Raw genomic sequence first — 17,449 nt, forward strand, 5'->3', positions numbered from 1 at the left:
CCTGAGATAAGTGTACGGGTTTTTATAGGCGCAGTCTTGAAACTTTCCGATCGCACCTCGTATTATTCTTATGTGACCCTGCAAACAAGCTGTATCCGTCTGGAAGAAAAAATGTTACATTTTTCAAAATTCTCATTAATACCTCAGGTGGGATCAGATTTAAAGATAATTTTCCATCAAAGGAACTTTCCACTCCATCCAAAATTTCACGAATTTGCATTTGTAATTGTAAAATTTCAAATTCCAGCTGGCGTATATACGTATACACACTGGTTTGTTTATGAAAAGTGGAACTTAGCCAATGGATAGTAACATCTGTCTTATCCTTCCACTTCTGCCAGTCTAACATCACTGCTTTCACTTTTCCCGACAATAATTCTACGGCTTTAGTGTTAAATTGTACTGAAGCATCTAAAGTTTTCAGATAAGTCAGCTGATTGTTTACTGAGTGTGCCATGTTTTCGTCTCTTTCGTGTAATTCTTGTATTGTATTATGCAAACTTTCTAAGCTGTCAGCTGTCGTTGCGGTGCCAACATTCAGCAATGCTCGTCTCTTATCCGAACGGGGCAAAATTCCTCTAAACGAATTTATTTCATTCTGGAATTCATTTAGCAAATTTTCTATTTGTTTTAGGTCCTGAATAGGTGCAGAATCGGTACTGGTTATGTGCGTCTGGTGAAAATTTAACTTTGTCCAAAGAGATAACTACGTGTGTTTTTCGTCAATTGTGTCCTGTCTCTGGACTAATGTTCGTTCCTCAAGTTGTTGCAGTCTAGCGCGGTTTCTCGTAAGTGGCGGTCCATGAGGTGTCGCCCCTAATTCGCGTCTCGAGCGAGGCGAACTAGAAGGTTCATAGTTTGGATCCCGCCAAGTTGAGTCAAAATTTTCCGACATTGGTGCTCTGCGCGCGACTGGGGTCTCCGTCCACTGAGGCTGTCCTGGCTAACGTGTATCGTCTGTACCCTGGGGTTCGCGAGCCTCCTCACTCAACGTGGGTCGTGACTGAATGACTTTTTCTTTGTCGTCGTAGTATATTCCGTTTCCAATTTCATGATATGCTGACGTCTATACTTTTCTGACTCTCAAAATTTTACAAGTTTCCTTAAAGAAATTAGATACAAAGGCACATCCTTGATCTGTGATTAAGATTTAACCGGTCCCGTGTCTTGTGATGATCTGAGTGGAGTATACGCGTGCGCATGTCTCGGCGGTTTGATCAGGGATTGGGAAGGCTTCTGCATATTTCGTAATGTGGTCTATGAATGTAAGCAGATAATTGTTCTTGCGGGGTGTTAGCGGGTAAGGGCCAGTTATGTCCATACTGGTAACCTCAAATGGCTCAGTAGGTTCCTCAACATCCCCTAGTGGAGCGCGAAATTCATTTCCTCCCTTCCTCCTCTGACATAAATCACACCTCATCACATAGTCCTCCATGGGTTGTCTCATCTTCGGCCACCAGTACTTAAGAGCGATTAATTCAAACGTTCCCTTTCGTCCTGGATGAGCAGCGAAGATGGAATCATGAATCATGGATATTACTCGTTCAATCATAGTTTCCGGGATTACCAACAAAGTTTGGCCACGAAATTATACAAGAACGTTAAAGCAGCATGGTCTGTCATTACCAAAAATTTTCGTCCATACAGAAAGCATCGAAAATACTTGGTGGCCCAGACAAGAACTAGCGTTTCCAACTCTGAAGCTGAATACGCTCTCTCAGCCTCATTTAACTGTCTGCTAGCGAACGAAATAGGCCTCTCTATTCCGCCCTGAACTTCCGATAACAGTGCGGCTACCGCCATCTTTGATGCATCAGTAGTCAGTATGAAGGGCAACATTTTTAATGCTACTTTAAACTGTGAGCCTTTATTCATAAAACTCGAGAGACTAAATGGTAGACTGCTGAAAGTTTTGATGCCAGTATAGCATGCACTTTCTTGTTTCCTTTGCTGTCTTTCTTACCTAATCCTTCCTCTCCGTTTTCTATTGACCGAAGTTGGTTCCACAGATTGTACAGTGTTGGCAAACTTGAAAACCAAGTATGTTAAAACTAAAAAGACACTAAAAGCACGTTACTAATTACAACCCACAAAATTTCTTCGTAAAAACCTACTTACAAAGTTGTCACACGTTTACTGCAGGGGTGTATACAACTGTAGAAATTCCACGGAAACATATGGATTAGATCACAGAGCATAAATATCCAGCAAACATTGATGGACTACATTGAAGACTGTTAACATGCACGTTTGTGATTATTGTTTGCTCCGCTATAACCCAGGACCGTCTTACTTCTCGACACAGGGTTACAAACTGTGGTTGTAAATAATCTCGAAAATTGGAAGTATTGTGATAGGCATAGACTGGGGTATATTGAAATTAAACAAAGAGGGAAAACTGTAATAATTTGGCTGACATTACGGAATATTGACAAGTTCCTATGAACCCTCCTAAAATGTAACTTCTTGACAGACTGCTCTCTGAAATGTTTCTTATGGATGTGAGTAAAGCTGTCCCACTATACGCCATGCAATTTACTGATTTACATCTTACGAAGTATATGAAAAACTATATGTGTATTGTGTGAATTCACAGATCCAGCACTAAAATTTAAATGAGTACATATTTGAAATTATGACATTAATTGACAAATTTGTACATTCTCTCTTCCAGCAAAGTACTTAAGTAAATTCCTCCCAAAACATTTTGCCAACTGACAAAGCTGCCAACATTCTTATAAATTCTATGGGAGATAGGAGTTGAAGGAGACTGGATTTTGTTGGTCCAGGGCAGGGTCTGGTGGAGGGCTTTGGTTAATTCAGTGATGAAACTTCGGGTTCCATAAGCCATCTGGTTGGTTGGTTCCACTATTTGGGAAGCCTGAGGGGAAGAGACCTCTGGGGAGACCTAGACGTAGATGGGAGGATAATCTCAGGTGGGATCTATGGGAGATAGGAGTTGAAGGAGACTGGATTTTGTTGGTCCAGGGCAGGGTCTGGTGGAGGGCTTTGGTTAATTCGGTGATGAACCTTCGGGTTCCGTAAGCCATCTGGTTGGTTGGGTCCACTATTTGGGAAGCCTGAGGGGAAGAGACCTCTGGGGAGACCTAGACGTAGATGGGAGGATAATCTCAGGTGGGATCTATGGGAGATAGGAGTTGAAGGAGACTGGATTTTGTTGGTCCAGGGCAGGGTCTGGTGGAGGGCTTTGGTTAATTCGGTGATGAACCTTCGGGTTCGGTAAGCTATCTAGTTAGTTATGTATAAAAGATTAAAGAAATTGATAACAATATATTATGTTTATTTTATTTGCATAACAAGTTCATTCTAAATCATTTTTTTTACACAAACACATATAACTATGACTTTATTTTATTCTATGCACCTTTCACATTCTGAATTAATGGAATTCTATCAATCTGGCATATAACAAAATACACGAGAAACACTTTCTTCGAAATACACAGTTGATGTTCAAACGTGATACAGATCTGAAATTAAAATCAAAACATCGCAGTTAAAAAAGCTTGAAAAGAATTTGAATACACATACAATTTCAAACTGATTTTCACAACAAGGGCATGTAGGACAGTAACACACTTGACAGTTTCTAAACATTGGTGTTATGTACGTAGTTAGCATTCCAGCTTCATCTTTGGTTCAATTCTTAGACCAGAGTCTGGTTATCCTGAGGTCCTCTCAGTCTCTCCAGGCAAATGTTAAGATAATGTCTTAAAATAGCAGTGACTATTTCCTCCAAATCTTCATAAATTGGTTTGTCACAGTCATCCTCCCCTTCAATGCCATACAACTTATAAAGCGACTTCAAACCTATGCAGTTACCTCCAACTTTAATTACAAAGAATGATGACTGTAGCAGTCCTGTGTCTGAAGTATTCACGAAGTACTTCTGACTAGTCGTGCACATCCGACATTCTCGGCAATGGTTTTCCTTAGTCCAATGCAGACAAATGGTACCCGGAAATAAGCTATGAATGGCTTCCATCCATTTCTTTCCAGTTCACCTTACACAGTCCTCTCAGTTCATTAAATGATAACCACAAAAGCATATAAACTGTAGCTAAACCATTGTAACTGAAACAACTGAACTATCTTTAACATAATGAGAACCTTCATATTAAATCTGATGCAAATTTCCATTATGTGCCAATTATAGAAATAATGTCTTCACATGCACCGAGTTTCCACAATTTGTCCAATTACTGCCAATAATAAACACCCGAGAACAGTAGTAGGAATTAAACTAGGTCTTGGACACTTCACGATATCTCCACCAGTCTCGAGGATGGAAAAAACCTGGGAACTTATGTGAAGAAAATCAACGACCAGAATAAAATCTTAGTTTTCAAATGTCTTTCTTACAGGAATAACTTAAATACTTTAAATCTAGATCTAGAATTTATATTACTTACCTTTCTATACAAAATACATAGGAAAGTCCTTTATAATCGCTTTCAAAACAGAACTTTCAAAGTACTTCCTCTGCTCGTTTGCAAGATTTGTCAACGTTATCTTTCTCCTGAAAAGAGAAAACAAGATGATTACTTTCATATTTTGTAGAATAAAGATAGCCTGATCTGCCACCAATATTCCAGTCCGAGGACATAACACAATGGGGAATTCCAAGGTTTAATGGTAACAGGAAAGCAGATCGGTGTTTAGGTTAATTTTTTAGAGCACATTTTCTAAATATTCTTCTGAAGGGATCTTCACTGAGTCACATATCCAGGGCCGTGAAATCAGAGTCAAGTAATCAAATGGCATAGGTCTGATATCTTGACTACTTAACTGCTGTAAACAGTGTGACTATCGTGAACTCAAGGTCCTTCAGACTGAGAGAAGCATTATGAAAATAAAGTAAATAATTCTGTTTTTGGTCACTTACATCAAAAGCCAAATGTTCTATAGAAAACAGACTATAGGTAATATAAGACCCACAGACTTAAAGTTCATAATATCATTGATGATACTAAATAACACAATGAGAGCTCAACCATTCCACTTATTTGCTCATGACTGTAATTTTAAGCAATATTTTATAAAACCATAACTCCTGAATACATCCTTATACCCAAATGATTTAAAGACTGTGCAGGAATTCCAATGGAATATTTCGTACTAATTACAAAATCACCTTCATTACTAGAATATAACTAATTTTTTCTCAGCACATACAATACATGGGTTTCTAACAGATATACTCTTCCTAATAAAATATTCTTACTGTTTCTATCAGTGTAACTAGCAGAGTCACTATTACTGTCATCATCATCATCGTTAGCATAGTTATTTCCTCTCAGATCAGTCACTGTGTATCTTAGTATATACAAGAGTCAATAAACACAAAATTCTTGGGTTTGCAAATTGATAATCACCTAAATTGAACAAATCATATTGATAAACTGATACCTAAGTTAAGTGGCGCATGTTACGCAGTTAGATCTCTGTTGCATGTGAGAAACACAGACACACTCAGATCAGAATATTTTGCCATTTTCACTGTTTAATGAAGTATGGAATAATTTTTGGGGGAAATTTATCAAACAGTAAAAAAAAATTCACTTTACAAAAGAAAATTATTAGATTATTGGCTGGTGTAAAACCTAGAAATTCATGTAGAAGTCTGTTTAAGAGATTTCATATTCTCGTTAATGAACTTTATTGTAAATAACCAAGAACTCTTTCAAACTAATTCTGCTGTACATAGTGTCAACACAAGGAATAAAAATCAGCTTCATAGACCAGTTGCCAACCTCTCATGCTTTCAGAAGAGTGCATATTATGCAGGGATCAAAATTTTCAACAGTCTACCATCAAATCTCACAAGTCTTGTAAATAAGAAGGAGCAATTTAAGGTAGCATTAAAAAGACACTTAATTACACACTCCTTTTACTCTGTCGATGAATTTATGTTGTTTACAAATAAGTAATAATTTTTTCTTGTGTGTAATGGGTAGATCTATTTGTAGCTTATCATTTCTTTAGGTGAATACTTTGTTTTGTATTATGTGACATTTATATAATAGTATGACTTGTACTTGTATAACATGTATTGTATTATTATCACTTATTCCACATCCTATTGTCATCTGACCGTCTTATGGATCCATGGAATGTAAATAAATTATTCATAGTAAGATTTAAATGTTCTCACAGCAGCAACTATGAAGATGGCTGTCATCTGGATTGCTACACCACGTAGTCTTTTAGAAGTTCACTAATGTTTCAGAGGTGTTTAGTGCCTCCATCATAAGGATGATGAATGATGGAGTGTTTCTTATTAACTTCCCTCATATGCAATATCATTTAATGGTCCATTTTGACTTGGTTAAACTTAAATTTTGACATTTCCACAATTACACACCACCTACATGAAAATATCAGACCACTGAGCCTATAAGAGCTCTGTTAATAAAATTATTGGAAATAATTTCTGATAAATATTAGGACCTTGATCCTATATATGTCAATAATTTGTTAATAAAGCATCACGTGCCATTTTCATTCACTTTCCCACTTAACCTTGATAATCAAAGTGGATAATAACTATACCAAGGATGTATAGATTTTTCAAGCTACTCATTTCTTTTAATTTCATAACAGCAGTTCTATACTCACCCATCGAGGTACACACGAGCACGAGATGCAGCCAAATGTGCATTGTATGTGGGAACTGGATAGGACACACTGCGTGTGCTTCTTGAGAACATATGACATAAGTAATATGTAAGCTGTTCAAGATCATCAGTTGTCATATTATTATCATCATTCCACAACAAATGATACTTGGTTGGTCGACTCACACCCTGTAAAAACACATTAACAGCAAAAGTTATATAGACTGTAATTGACAATCTATTCCAATACCAGTGAGAATATTATAAAAACATTAATTTTAATAATTTATTTCAATTATCATTAGTCCGTCTTTGTGGATGACCAATTTTCCTTTGAGCTTGGCATTAACCTTTTAAATACTTGTTGCCAGAATACTGGCCGCCGTATGTGAAAGCTTAGGCATCCCTTACTAAAACTTGGTCTAATTGAATTGTACACTGGATATTTAAAAGAATACAGCAAAGTTAATGAGTTTGACACCCAAAATCCCAATCTAGCAATTTCTTCCTGCTAATATATGTAACATAGGGAGAGGAGTATGCAACAAATAAAACACAATTTTATGTGATATACAAAAAGACTAGTTACTTTATATCTTCATATACAGGCAAATAAAATCATTCTTAATAACTGAGTTTTTATGTGGAGGTTCTGGCTTAAAATATAATAATACAATTTATTTTATAGTATTCTGCACTTTGACACCTTTATATGGTAATTTAAACCAGTGGTAAGATTATGAACAAAGTATTTAAATTCTATGCAATAAAGGTTAATAACTTCTTAAAGCGTACAAGTCCCTAATGATCACTAAAGAACAGCCAAAACCAGTTGGCTGCTGTTTAAAATATGTTCAATTTGATGTTACTGAAGTATACTGGTAATGGAAACTAATAATAAATATATTACCTGTATGCTGGCATGGCTCACTAAGAAAAAGTCCAACTCAACAGGGTGTGTGATCTCAGAGTCAACCACAGTACCTGGGGGTACGTTACGGTTCTTGCCATCTTCATCCTCCCTACGTGTGGGAAAAAATCTAGTATGATGTCGTTTCTGAACAACAAGAAATGTCACCATTGGTTTGTATCCTTGCTGCACTGAAGAACAGGCACGTCTAACAGCAGTCAGCTCACTATTCAAAACCTGTAAAATAATAATGTGAAACAGATAAGCTTTTTCAGTAAAAATTTCTTCTTGGCCAAACAACATAGACAGCAGTATTATAGAGAAAAAAGTTGTTTAACCAAACTCCATATTAAGAATAAGTCATGATAGCTCAGTAAAATGGCTGGATTCAAGCTCAATGACTGGGATTCAATTCACTGTGGCAATCAAAAACAGACCACACCAATCATACAACAATACTTATTTCATTTAATTCTACATTGTATGTTTGGTTACAATATAAAGAGAAAAGATTTAAACCTTCAAGTAAAGTAGCAACTGCAAAATTCCCTCCAGTGTTCTCTTAAACTCACATCAACCCCTCAATAGGAACAACTATACAACAGACAATATACCATATTTACCCAATTATAAGACAAAGTTTTCTTACTTTATTCTCATTAAAAATAGGGGTATATTATAACCATAAAGAAAAATGTGTAAAAGATTGATTCAGTGATATCTCGGAAAACAAGACATAATACAAAAACTCAAAAACAGAATAATTTATCAATAAGGCTATTTCAGAAACAGAAATCATTACATTCTGCTTACTCTTACTGCCATACAAACTAGCTAACAAGTTAATGAACTTCTGTATTTTTTATGCCATAACTATCAGAAGACTGATAACATTATCACTCGTGTTGTCACTTATCAGAGATCACAGAAACCATTTGCGCTGTAAATTATCAGCGATCTCGCTACTCAGCATAACATCAGGTAAACACAGTATATTGTCACCAAACCTGAGGACTCATATAAATTCATTATTTAATTCCCCTCAATCCTGTAACTCTGAAATATACCTTTGCAAACTCTCCCTCACTGACACCATCTCTATAAAATATTATCCTGTTTGGCAAATAACGTGTGACGTCACGGAAGTACAACAGCTGGTCCCTAATAATAGCTTCCAAGTCTTGAATGATCTCAACTTTCGGAGGCTGCAGTCGAATCTGAATGTTGTATTTGAATAATGCTTTTGGATCATGACTGGCACACACCTGCAAAAGGTACAGAAAAGTTGATTAGATTAAAATAAAGGAATTTCTACAGATATCACAGCAAGACCCCCGATGATCTAACAAAGTATAACATCTACTGCACACTTGCTTCTTGCATCATCAAATTAAAAAGAAAAGTTTGGGTCTGAAATGAAGTTCCATCTCATAACCAAGGTTATGTTTACATCCTGGCTAGTTTGGCCTACCTCGTAAGGAATTATGAAAGGACCAATGGTGCAATGACCATCAAGAACTTGGAGGAAAGCCTATCATAGTGACCTTTTGGTATCAATTTCAATTCTATTTTGGATAACCTATCTTCATTCACTATACTGCAAAACCATTTATCAGTATTTGGTTTTAAATCTTCTTGTAATTTATCAATTTTACACTGACAACATATTCCCCGTATAGTGTACACATACAAAACATCCATAAAGTTGCATGCAGTGCATTATCATCACAATGAGTCTACATGTGCAGCATGGCTGAACATCAGTTTCATTTCTAATCCACTTCACTTGAATATCAAGGGTGTCACACGAGACAAGACAGCACACATTCTGTGCAACATTAAGGAATATTTATGATCATTTTTAAATAACCTAGCCTTCAAGTTCAAGTTTGCACCAACAAGGAGCATATGAAAATAATCTCTGATCTTCAAACTTGTGGATCTTTTAACTTTATTTTTGGATAATATACTCAAGTAAACATCAACATTAACATAGAAAAATAACATTACTGCAAATTAAGTGGCCAAGTAACCATTTAAATACCAACACATGGTGTTAAAAGATAAAATGTGTAATGATAAACAGATAAATGCATATTATATTCAAATATTTTAAAATACATTGAAGCAGCATTTGATATATTTCTGTCCTAGTTCTTTAAGAGGTTCACTAACTCTGTTTCCAAGAAGATACTCACATTTCTGCTGAACCAAGTGTTGCATATAAGAATCTGTGTAGAAGGAAAGGGAATTTTATGCTTGCTTACATTTCTATCGCAGTGACTTCCCTAACAACTTAAAAATTTTATCCACAAAAATGAGCCAGAGTTTTATTCACAGGGAAAACTCTTTATTTTTGATAACCAATCAAAAGGTTAATGCCCATATAAATCTGATGAATTCGATTCAAGAAAAGAATGCAGACCGTGTATGCACATACTTACAGCAACAACAGAGGGTATATCTTTTTGATCAGGTGAAGGATGAGTCACATCAGCTCCAAGTATCATTACAGGAGATTCAAAGAATGGCGGCCTGAGAACAAAGGAAAACTCTTTCATTTCTTATCAAAAAAAATACTAGTTTTAATCATAAAGCCAGCTGTAAGCTGAAACTACAGCACACTTAATTTTTGTTACATAAACAAAGGTAATCTCAATGCTATTATATGGACACATGTTAGACACACATTACTGGGGAGGCTCTTTTAATTCATGCGCTGAGTTTAAAAATACAAGACTCCAAATAAATATTATGTTGCAGATATTTAAATGCTGTTGCCACTTACACAGGTGGTTGTAAAAGGGATGGCAATTCATGGCACACTGTGTGGTAAAGGCAGCACAAAGCACAACCACCTCAAATCAGACTGTTCATCCAGAATAAATAATGAATCAAGGTTATCAAATTGGAAAGCCTAAGTTAAAATCTTGTATTTAAAAACTTCAATGTGCTACCTGTGAAAGAAGACCTGAGTCATGTATTAAGACAATAATGTTCGGCCACACACTTCTAACAGTGAAAATTATTACACTTATGTGGCACTACATGATTCTCATTTGTTTCCAAAGCTTTCAAGGGTATGACATGTATTTGGATGACGATCTTCACATATAAGAGCAGCACTTCAGAATGTAATAAGTGGAGGCTATAAACAGGTACTTACCACTTATATAAAGTACTTGAAGGGAAGTTATGGCACTGAAAGAGGGTACTCAAAGGCAATAAAGTGGCACTGGAAAGCAGTAATGACTAACAAAGTGATGAGAGGTATTGTGCACAAATTAAATGAACAGCCCAGGGTCTGATACACACCTCAGAGACGGCAATAGAACAGATGAGCATTGATCAAATAATGAGTGGCAGAAAGAAGACAAAGTACTCAGTGCAAAATTTGTAATACTACCACATATGGACTGTCTTGGGATTGAAACTGGACTTTCATGTTAAAAAGCCTTCTGTTCACAAGGTAGAAATCATTTTAAAATTTAATTAAAATCAACTATTTATGCCCAAAAATATTACTACATCTCTCCAGAGAAGAAATACATGAGCTCCTGTCCCAGTTTCCTTAAAAAAGTTTTACTCACATTTGCAGCAGAGCAGGTGGCTCACTTTGTATTTTACGTTAAAAATAGCCTACAGAACACTTCCAAATCATTTTCCAACCCACAATCATCCCACCACTTGACACTACATGATCTATGCAGTTGCAAAAGTATCAAAAACGGAAAGTTGACTCAAGCATTTAATTGGAAATTGGAAATAAACAGTACAATATCTTTTCCTGTGGTAAATACAGTGTAATTTCAAAACATTACTCAGAATGTAGTTAATGTTCAGTTTCAGATATTTACTTCAGTCAGAAAGGAAAATTAACTGGACGTTTATGAGAAAGTACAACAGATAAACAAACAGAGAGGAAGAACTAAATCTTATGGTTGTAGTTATGGATCCCTTAGGTTAAATATTATGTAAATATGTAATAATATGATAAAAGTTACTTCAAAAATGAGACTTACCTTGACACAGATGAAAGTGTGTGATTCACTCCATTCAGTTTTGAATTGACTTTCAGAAGAATATTGGAACATGTAGCTTCATTCATACGTTGCATTGTTGTTGACTTTATACATTGAGTTAAGACCCCAACATTCAGTTCTGCAATTTGCTTCACCTTGGCTACAACACAGTTGAAAACAAATGTTAATTCATACAACAAAACAAGAAGACCACAAAAATTATAATAAAATAGAGAACACATTTCTTAATTAGAACTTCCTAGGTGAAAGTTATTTACATGGCAAGATTTCTGCAATGTCAGGAAAGTTCTACCAGACTATACAGCACAACATCCTGTACGACAGTAATCTTTATGTTTATATGTCAACAATTCCAAACTTTGAGGTTATATCAGGCAAAATTAAAATATTCAAAATGTGTACCAACCAAAATTATATACATACATGGAACACTAAAGCGTATAATTATTAATTTAGTTCCTGCTAGCCTCACCATACAGACCAAAACATTTCAACAGACAAAAGTTAATCAAAGAACCTCTTATTTAAACAAGGGTGGAAGAGTGCTTTATTCATACAATAGACCTCTTACCATAACTGTTTTTCACATTTGGAATCACAACAACAATCAGATCAACTCTCTGTTTCATTGAAGTGAAGAATGCCTGCAATTCAGATGTATCCCTTGCTAGAAACCGCAAACTTCGTGATTGCAATGGACGTGCAATATTCATCCCAAAATTCTTCCCTGTTTTCTGCATTAATTCTCCAAAACGCCTGCAAATTTTAATTTTAAATATACAAAACCATTAATGAAATGGAAAGAATAGGATAAATGACTGTAGACTCAGTGATAGTATTACATAAACAGAAGACAATAACTAGTTTTCCAACTGAATAGTCACTCTTTAATGATAATTATTAATCATTCTATTCTTGGAACAGTGTATTTCAAGTCATCTGATTTAACATCATCTGTGCTATTTTAGTCTACTTACCTCTCTGGAAAGATTTTCATGAAACTAAAATGAACTGCATGCCATTAAAGGACACCCCACCTACTTTTTAATTTCCTACTATCAGTAACACTGCCGTGGTGCAACAACGTCTGAAGCTGGGGTGACACAAACATCTCATATGCAGGCACTTCAAATATTGTGTGCCATTTAATTTTTAAAAAGTATTACTTCCATTAAGGCATGTTTCTTTAATGTTCAACAATACCAGGTAAGTTTCGCAATATATATATTTGTTTTGATGGCTATCAGTTGATTAACTAATGGAGATGAGCATGAGGATGTTTTACTCATTTGCTATATATTTAATGATGCTTTGTGCTGTGAGGAGTTCCAATTAGAAACAGATAAACATTTTACTCAATTATTTTCCTTATAAAATTAGTTGATTTGACATTGTTATTATCCACTCACTTAAAAAGTACATAAATATTACATGGTAACTATTTTATCATCATGCAGGGTGATACAATAATACCAAAAATTAATGTGTGATATATAATACATATCAGCAGGCTGCAAGCTGAGAACTATATGATTTCATTCTAATTCTTTTCAACCTATTTAGAGCAAGGGGTGGTGACTTTCTCTGGAACGAGATACAACTTATATTAGACCAACACTGATATTTTTATGTCCCATTGTTTGCAATGGGCTACTCTCCCAATTTTTAATTTACACTAATGCTAAAATCGTGATACAGAACAAGAATTTTGAAGGAAATCAGGCTTCATAAATTCTTCCAAAAAATTCTTATTAAACAGGCTTCTACCTAATACATGTAAGTTCTGTAATAAAATAAAATATGTGAATTATAAGTTGACGGTGAGTCAGATGGCTCTTCAAGTACTGTATTAAGACAAAATTTAAAAAATCATTAGATGAAAAGTATTGATTTGTCTATAAACTATTATCATCATACTCATCTACTGATATTTCAGAAGTACTTGCAGTCTTACAACAAGGCTTTCTCACCTCAATCTTATGTATCACATTATATTTCATAATTCTCTGCTAAAATCAAAGCAATAAAATTGCCATCACATTTGGTTAATACTCACCCGAGTGCATCTTCTCTTACATAACTGTCTAAGTTGAGAATTATCCAAGATTTCAAATTACCGCTGATAACAAAATTTGATGCTCTCCACACACCACTCCTTGGTATTGTAGGAGATCTCTGATTCTGAAAATAACAATTCTATTTAAGTCCATTTTATGTACTCTATGTTAAAAAACACAACTGTACAAAACTGAACTGGAAAGATGTGAAATGACATAGTCAAGGCCTAATCTAAGGTACTATCCCTGTATCTGCCTGGAGGGACTGAGGAAAACTACAACAAACCCAGTCAGGATAGGCAGTCCCCAGGCCAAGATTTTAACATGGGCCTCCCAAATAAAAAATAGGATTGTTAACCACTTGGCAATGATTTTCATTTTAAACACTATCAATGTATGTTTTTAAATATGTAACGTATCTCATCTACGTATTTAAAAATGAAAATTTGTAATGCAGGATCCAACAAAATATTTTTAGCCTGTATATTTTTAAAATTTTATTATAACCTACTGATAGCAAACTATTCTACAATAATAATCAAAATTACACAGTGACCTTCTGTTTCACATATTTTATATTTTGTAAAATGGAAGCCTGAAGATGGTCTATTATACTGAAACATGTTGTTCAAAAACATACATCTGTGATAATAATTGAATTATTGTTGTATGTGATGAAAGACTACAAGTTACATTAAACATATTTGTGTAATAAACCCCAAAAATAAAATGCTTGAATATAATATGTCCTTGAAAAATGAACAATGTTTACAAGGACATCCACTATATGAAGTTTCAATTAATGTACTCACTTCATATTCCAACTTCGGAGCATCCAGGATCCGAGCACTTACTTCTTCAAACTTTCCTCCAACAGAGAGACCAAATTCTCTGACACATGGGTCTTCATTGAATCTCACTGACCTCAACTGAAATAAAACCAAAACACACTCAAATATGTAGTAAATGCTGCATAGCTTGAACAACAACAAATTATGCATAATTTTGAGGATGTCAAAGATACATACATTACTTAAGTATGTACTCAATCGAAGCAACCCACAATACTTTTGTATATAAAACACAACAACCACATATTTCACTACATTCAATATGTGTGTGAAACCAACAAAGTTAAGTAGCATTTGAGGTTTTCACGGCGGTGATTCTGAAAATGGCTGTCTTCTGGGTTGTTGCACCATGTAGTCTGGTAGAAGTTTACTGACACTTCAGAGGTCCTTGCTTCTTCCATCATCCAGACTACACAGTGGAACAACCAGAAGACAGCCATCTTAAAATATAAAGTTGTTAAAATACTAATATTGTACTTCATCACATAATTCACATTCTCATTTTTATGTTAAAGCAACATCAAAATTGAAAAGTAATACTCTTTGAAAGACACAAAGGTTACAAAAGTGTACTTTACACCACACACTGCTTAACATTATCCCCTTAATCATATATAGGAATAGTAATTGATCCTTCCATTTGCTATCACTATTCTTTTCACACACTCACATATTTATCCTCTTAATCTGCAAAAGTGATACAGTTACAGATTACACCACAGAAATGCAATACTTAATTTTTAGAGAGCTCACTAATTCACTTCCATCCACAGAACATACTTTCTTCTGATGTTACTATAACAACAAAGTAACTTAATACATTATGCTGGGTTGAGTCCAAACATTCATAACGTTCGTAATATTCATTACGAGAACTTGAGATGTATGAATATGAAATGGCCTCTAATCATAATTCACTCCATGACAAATTATGATCAGCCCTTCTCAACATATATGGCAGAACATAAAAGTTCATACAATAAGAGATACATGGAACCATGATCTTTGCTGAAAAACATGCCAGACAGATGCCTACAAATTAAATTTCAAGGACAAGATTGGGTTAGACCATGGACTGAAGCTTGGTGAGAAAGCCCAAGGGTACCCTCAGGGGGAGTACACCCCACAGGTTCTCCACACCTTTCCAGCTGATTAGATGTGTGAGCACACATAATGTCCAGATCTGGGGTACCAAAAAGCCACACGCTATTTATCCAGAACAATGGTTTATGGTCAGACATTTTTTGAAGAGAGCACAATTACAGGCATCATGTATCTCATCAAATTGCAATAGTGGTTAATGCCACAAATGTTAGAAGATTTTCCACAAGAGGATTCCTAGTTCCAGCAGGATTGTGCACTGCAACTCTGGCATTTGAAAGTCGGTGGCTACCTTTATGAAAACCTGCCTTGCACGTGGCCTCCCAGAACCCCTGACCTGACACTAATGGGGTTATGCAAAGGATGCAGTTTACTAACCTCCTCTGCCACACATACTTCATGAATTAAATACACATATCCAAATTCAGTGGAAGTTGTGACACCTTGGACAAAGTGATGCAAGAAATTAAATAATTCCTTTATGTTTGCCATGTGTTAAATGGCTTCCATATCGTAAACCTCTACCTTGATGCAAACTAGAAGGTTACCTTTTTCATCTGTATGTCGTTTCATTGTACTGTCACTTGTAGTATTTGTTCAATAAATTTATGTAATGGTGTCCAACATTGAAATAGTCCAACGTAGGTAAGAAAATACTGGCACAATGAATGTGTTTTGTGCTGCTCATTAAACAACACTTTTTTAATTGCACAGTTTATATAGAGAATATACTGCTGAATGAGAAGATATAGAATTTTGAATTGTGAAGGAAGTTGAAGTAACCAGTCATGCATGGCCTTGTCTTAAAACACTATCCCAGCACTTACCTGGAGAAGTTGAAGAGAATTACTAAAATCTCAAGCCACAATAGCTAGGCCTTGGACCAAGAACCTCCCAAATATTCAGCAGAAGTACTAATCACTCAAGTGCGTGTGTTTCACTTTATGAAATGTGTGTTCAAGTCATGTACAAAGCAAAAGTTCAGAATGCAAGACATACTTGAGGTAATTTAACAAAATAAAAAAACAATATCAGCTACAGTAAGAAAGACAACCAAGATAACATACCATGTCCATTATTTTTTGTTTTCTCTTATCAGTGCTTGTTGCAGTATGCCTTATCATTGCAGAAGTCTCTTTGTTACTCATTTTCTTATTAATCACTTGATGTTTTGAGATTGAGCACAACTGTAAAAAAGAACTGCATTTCAATGTATGATCACAGCAGATTAATAATATCATGAAATTTATCAATGCATGTTCATGTAAATTACAGGTTTCAAGCAAAGTGAAATCATTCAGGAATATGCCCAAAATGTAAATCTTAAACACATACTGCTTTCCAAGAGTATCGCAAATAAAATTCTGCTTGTATTTCTTGCTTCCCCACCTGATCTACTTTTTCAGCCCCCTGTAACCAGAGCTTTCTTTGTGGCAGCATGCACCAGTAAGGAATACCTGCAATTTTGCTTTAAAATATAAAAAATAAAGATTGTCAAAACATGTTAAAATTGTCAGACATGCCATAAAAGCTGTGCCAGTTCTTTCTAGAAATATGTCCTGGTTTTAACTAACTTAGCGATACAGAAAGTGTATAAATCATTGTTTAACTCAGTTCACAAACCACTAAATATATTTTTCTTACATCTGGTACTCTTAGAACTCTGTTTTTAAATATTTGAAATGAAGCACTGTAAATATGAGTAAAAGAACACAAACACCTTCTAGTGTTTTGAAAAACAGACTGGGAGACCAAGCATGAGGACAGACTAAGTGAAAGAAGACATACAGATACAAGAGGAGAGTGAAGAATGGAGAAGGTTTTCTTATAAGACAGTCCACACCAATGA

General features: G+C 35.2%; 1 protein-coding gene and 1 long non-coding RNA gene across 9 annotated transcripts in view; one reads left to right on the top strand and one right to left on the bottom strand.

Annotated features, from left to right (window-relative positions):
* Positions 1 to 17,449, top strand: part of LOC147872063 (uncharacterized) — a 146,000-nt gene that overhangs the window by 36,975 nt on the left and 91,576 nt on the right. The gene's annotated exons all lie outside the window — the stretch shown is intronic.
* The window catches only part of LOC147872067 (protein argonaute-2-like), a 53,515-nt gene continuing 39,350 nt past the window's right edge, over positions 3,285 to 17,449 (bottom strand). For 7 of the 8 annotated variants that reach the window (XM_087359260.1, XM_087359258.1, XM_087359262.1 and 4 more), the window contains 11 exons: positions 16,668 to 16,787; positions 14,461 to 14,577; positions 13,648 to 13,772; positions 12,163 to 12,347; positions 11,571 to 11,730; positions 9,993 to 10,083; positions 8,616 to 8,813; positions 7,549 to 7,785; positions 6,640 to 6,827; positions 4,434 to 4,540; positions 3,285 to 3,491 (listed from right to left, as the gene is read on the bottom strand). In XM_087359260.1, coding sequence (XP_087215386.1) covers positions 4,438 to 4,540; positions 6,640 to 6,827; positions 7,549 to 7,785; positions 8,616 to 8,813; positions 9,993 to 10,083; positions 11,571 to 11,730; positions 12,163 to 12,347; positions 13,648 to 13,772; positions 14,461 to 14,577; positions 16,668 to 16,787 — 1,524 coding nt within the window. In that variant the 3' untranslated portion in view covers positions 3,285 to 3,491; positions 4,434 to 4,437. Of the gene's footprint in view, positions 3,492 to 4,433; positions 4,541 to 6,639; positions 6,828 to 7,548; positions 7,786 to 8,615; positions 8,814 to 9,992; positions 10,084 to 11,570; positions 11,731 to 12,162; positions 12,348 to 13,647; positions 13,773 to 14,460; positions 14,578 to 16,667; positions 16,788 to 17,449 lie in introns of those variants that run through there. The other variant, XM_087359264.1, reaches the window with a different exon arrangement.

The sequence above is a fragment of the Zootermopsis nevadensis genome, unplaced genomic scaffold, assembly GCF_977971745.1.
Source record: "Zootermopsis nevadensis isolate Lab colony 2312 unplaced genomic scaffold, Znev_1.0 Znev_ptg000031l, whole genome shotgun sequence".
Taxonomy (NCBI): Eukaryota; Metazoa; Arthropoda; class Insecta; order Blattodea; family Termopsidae; genus Zootermopsis; species Zootermopsis nevadensis.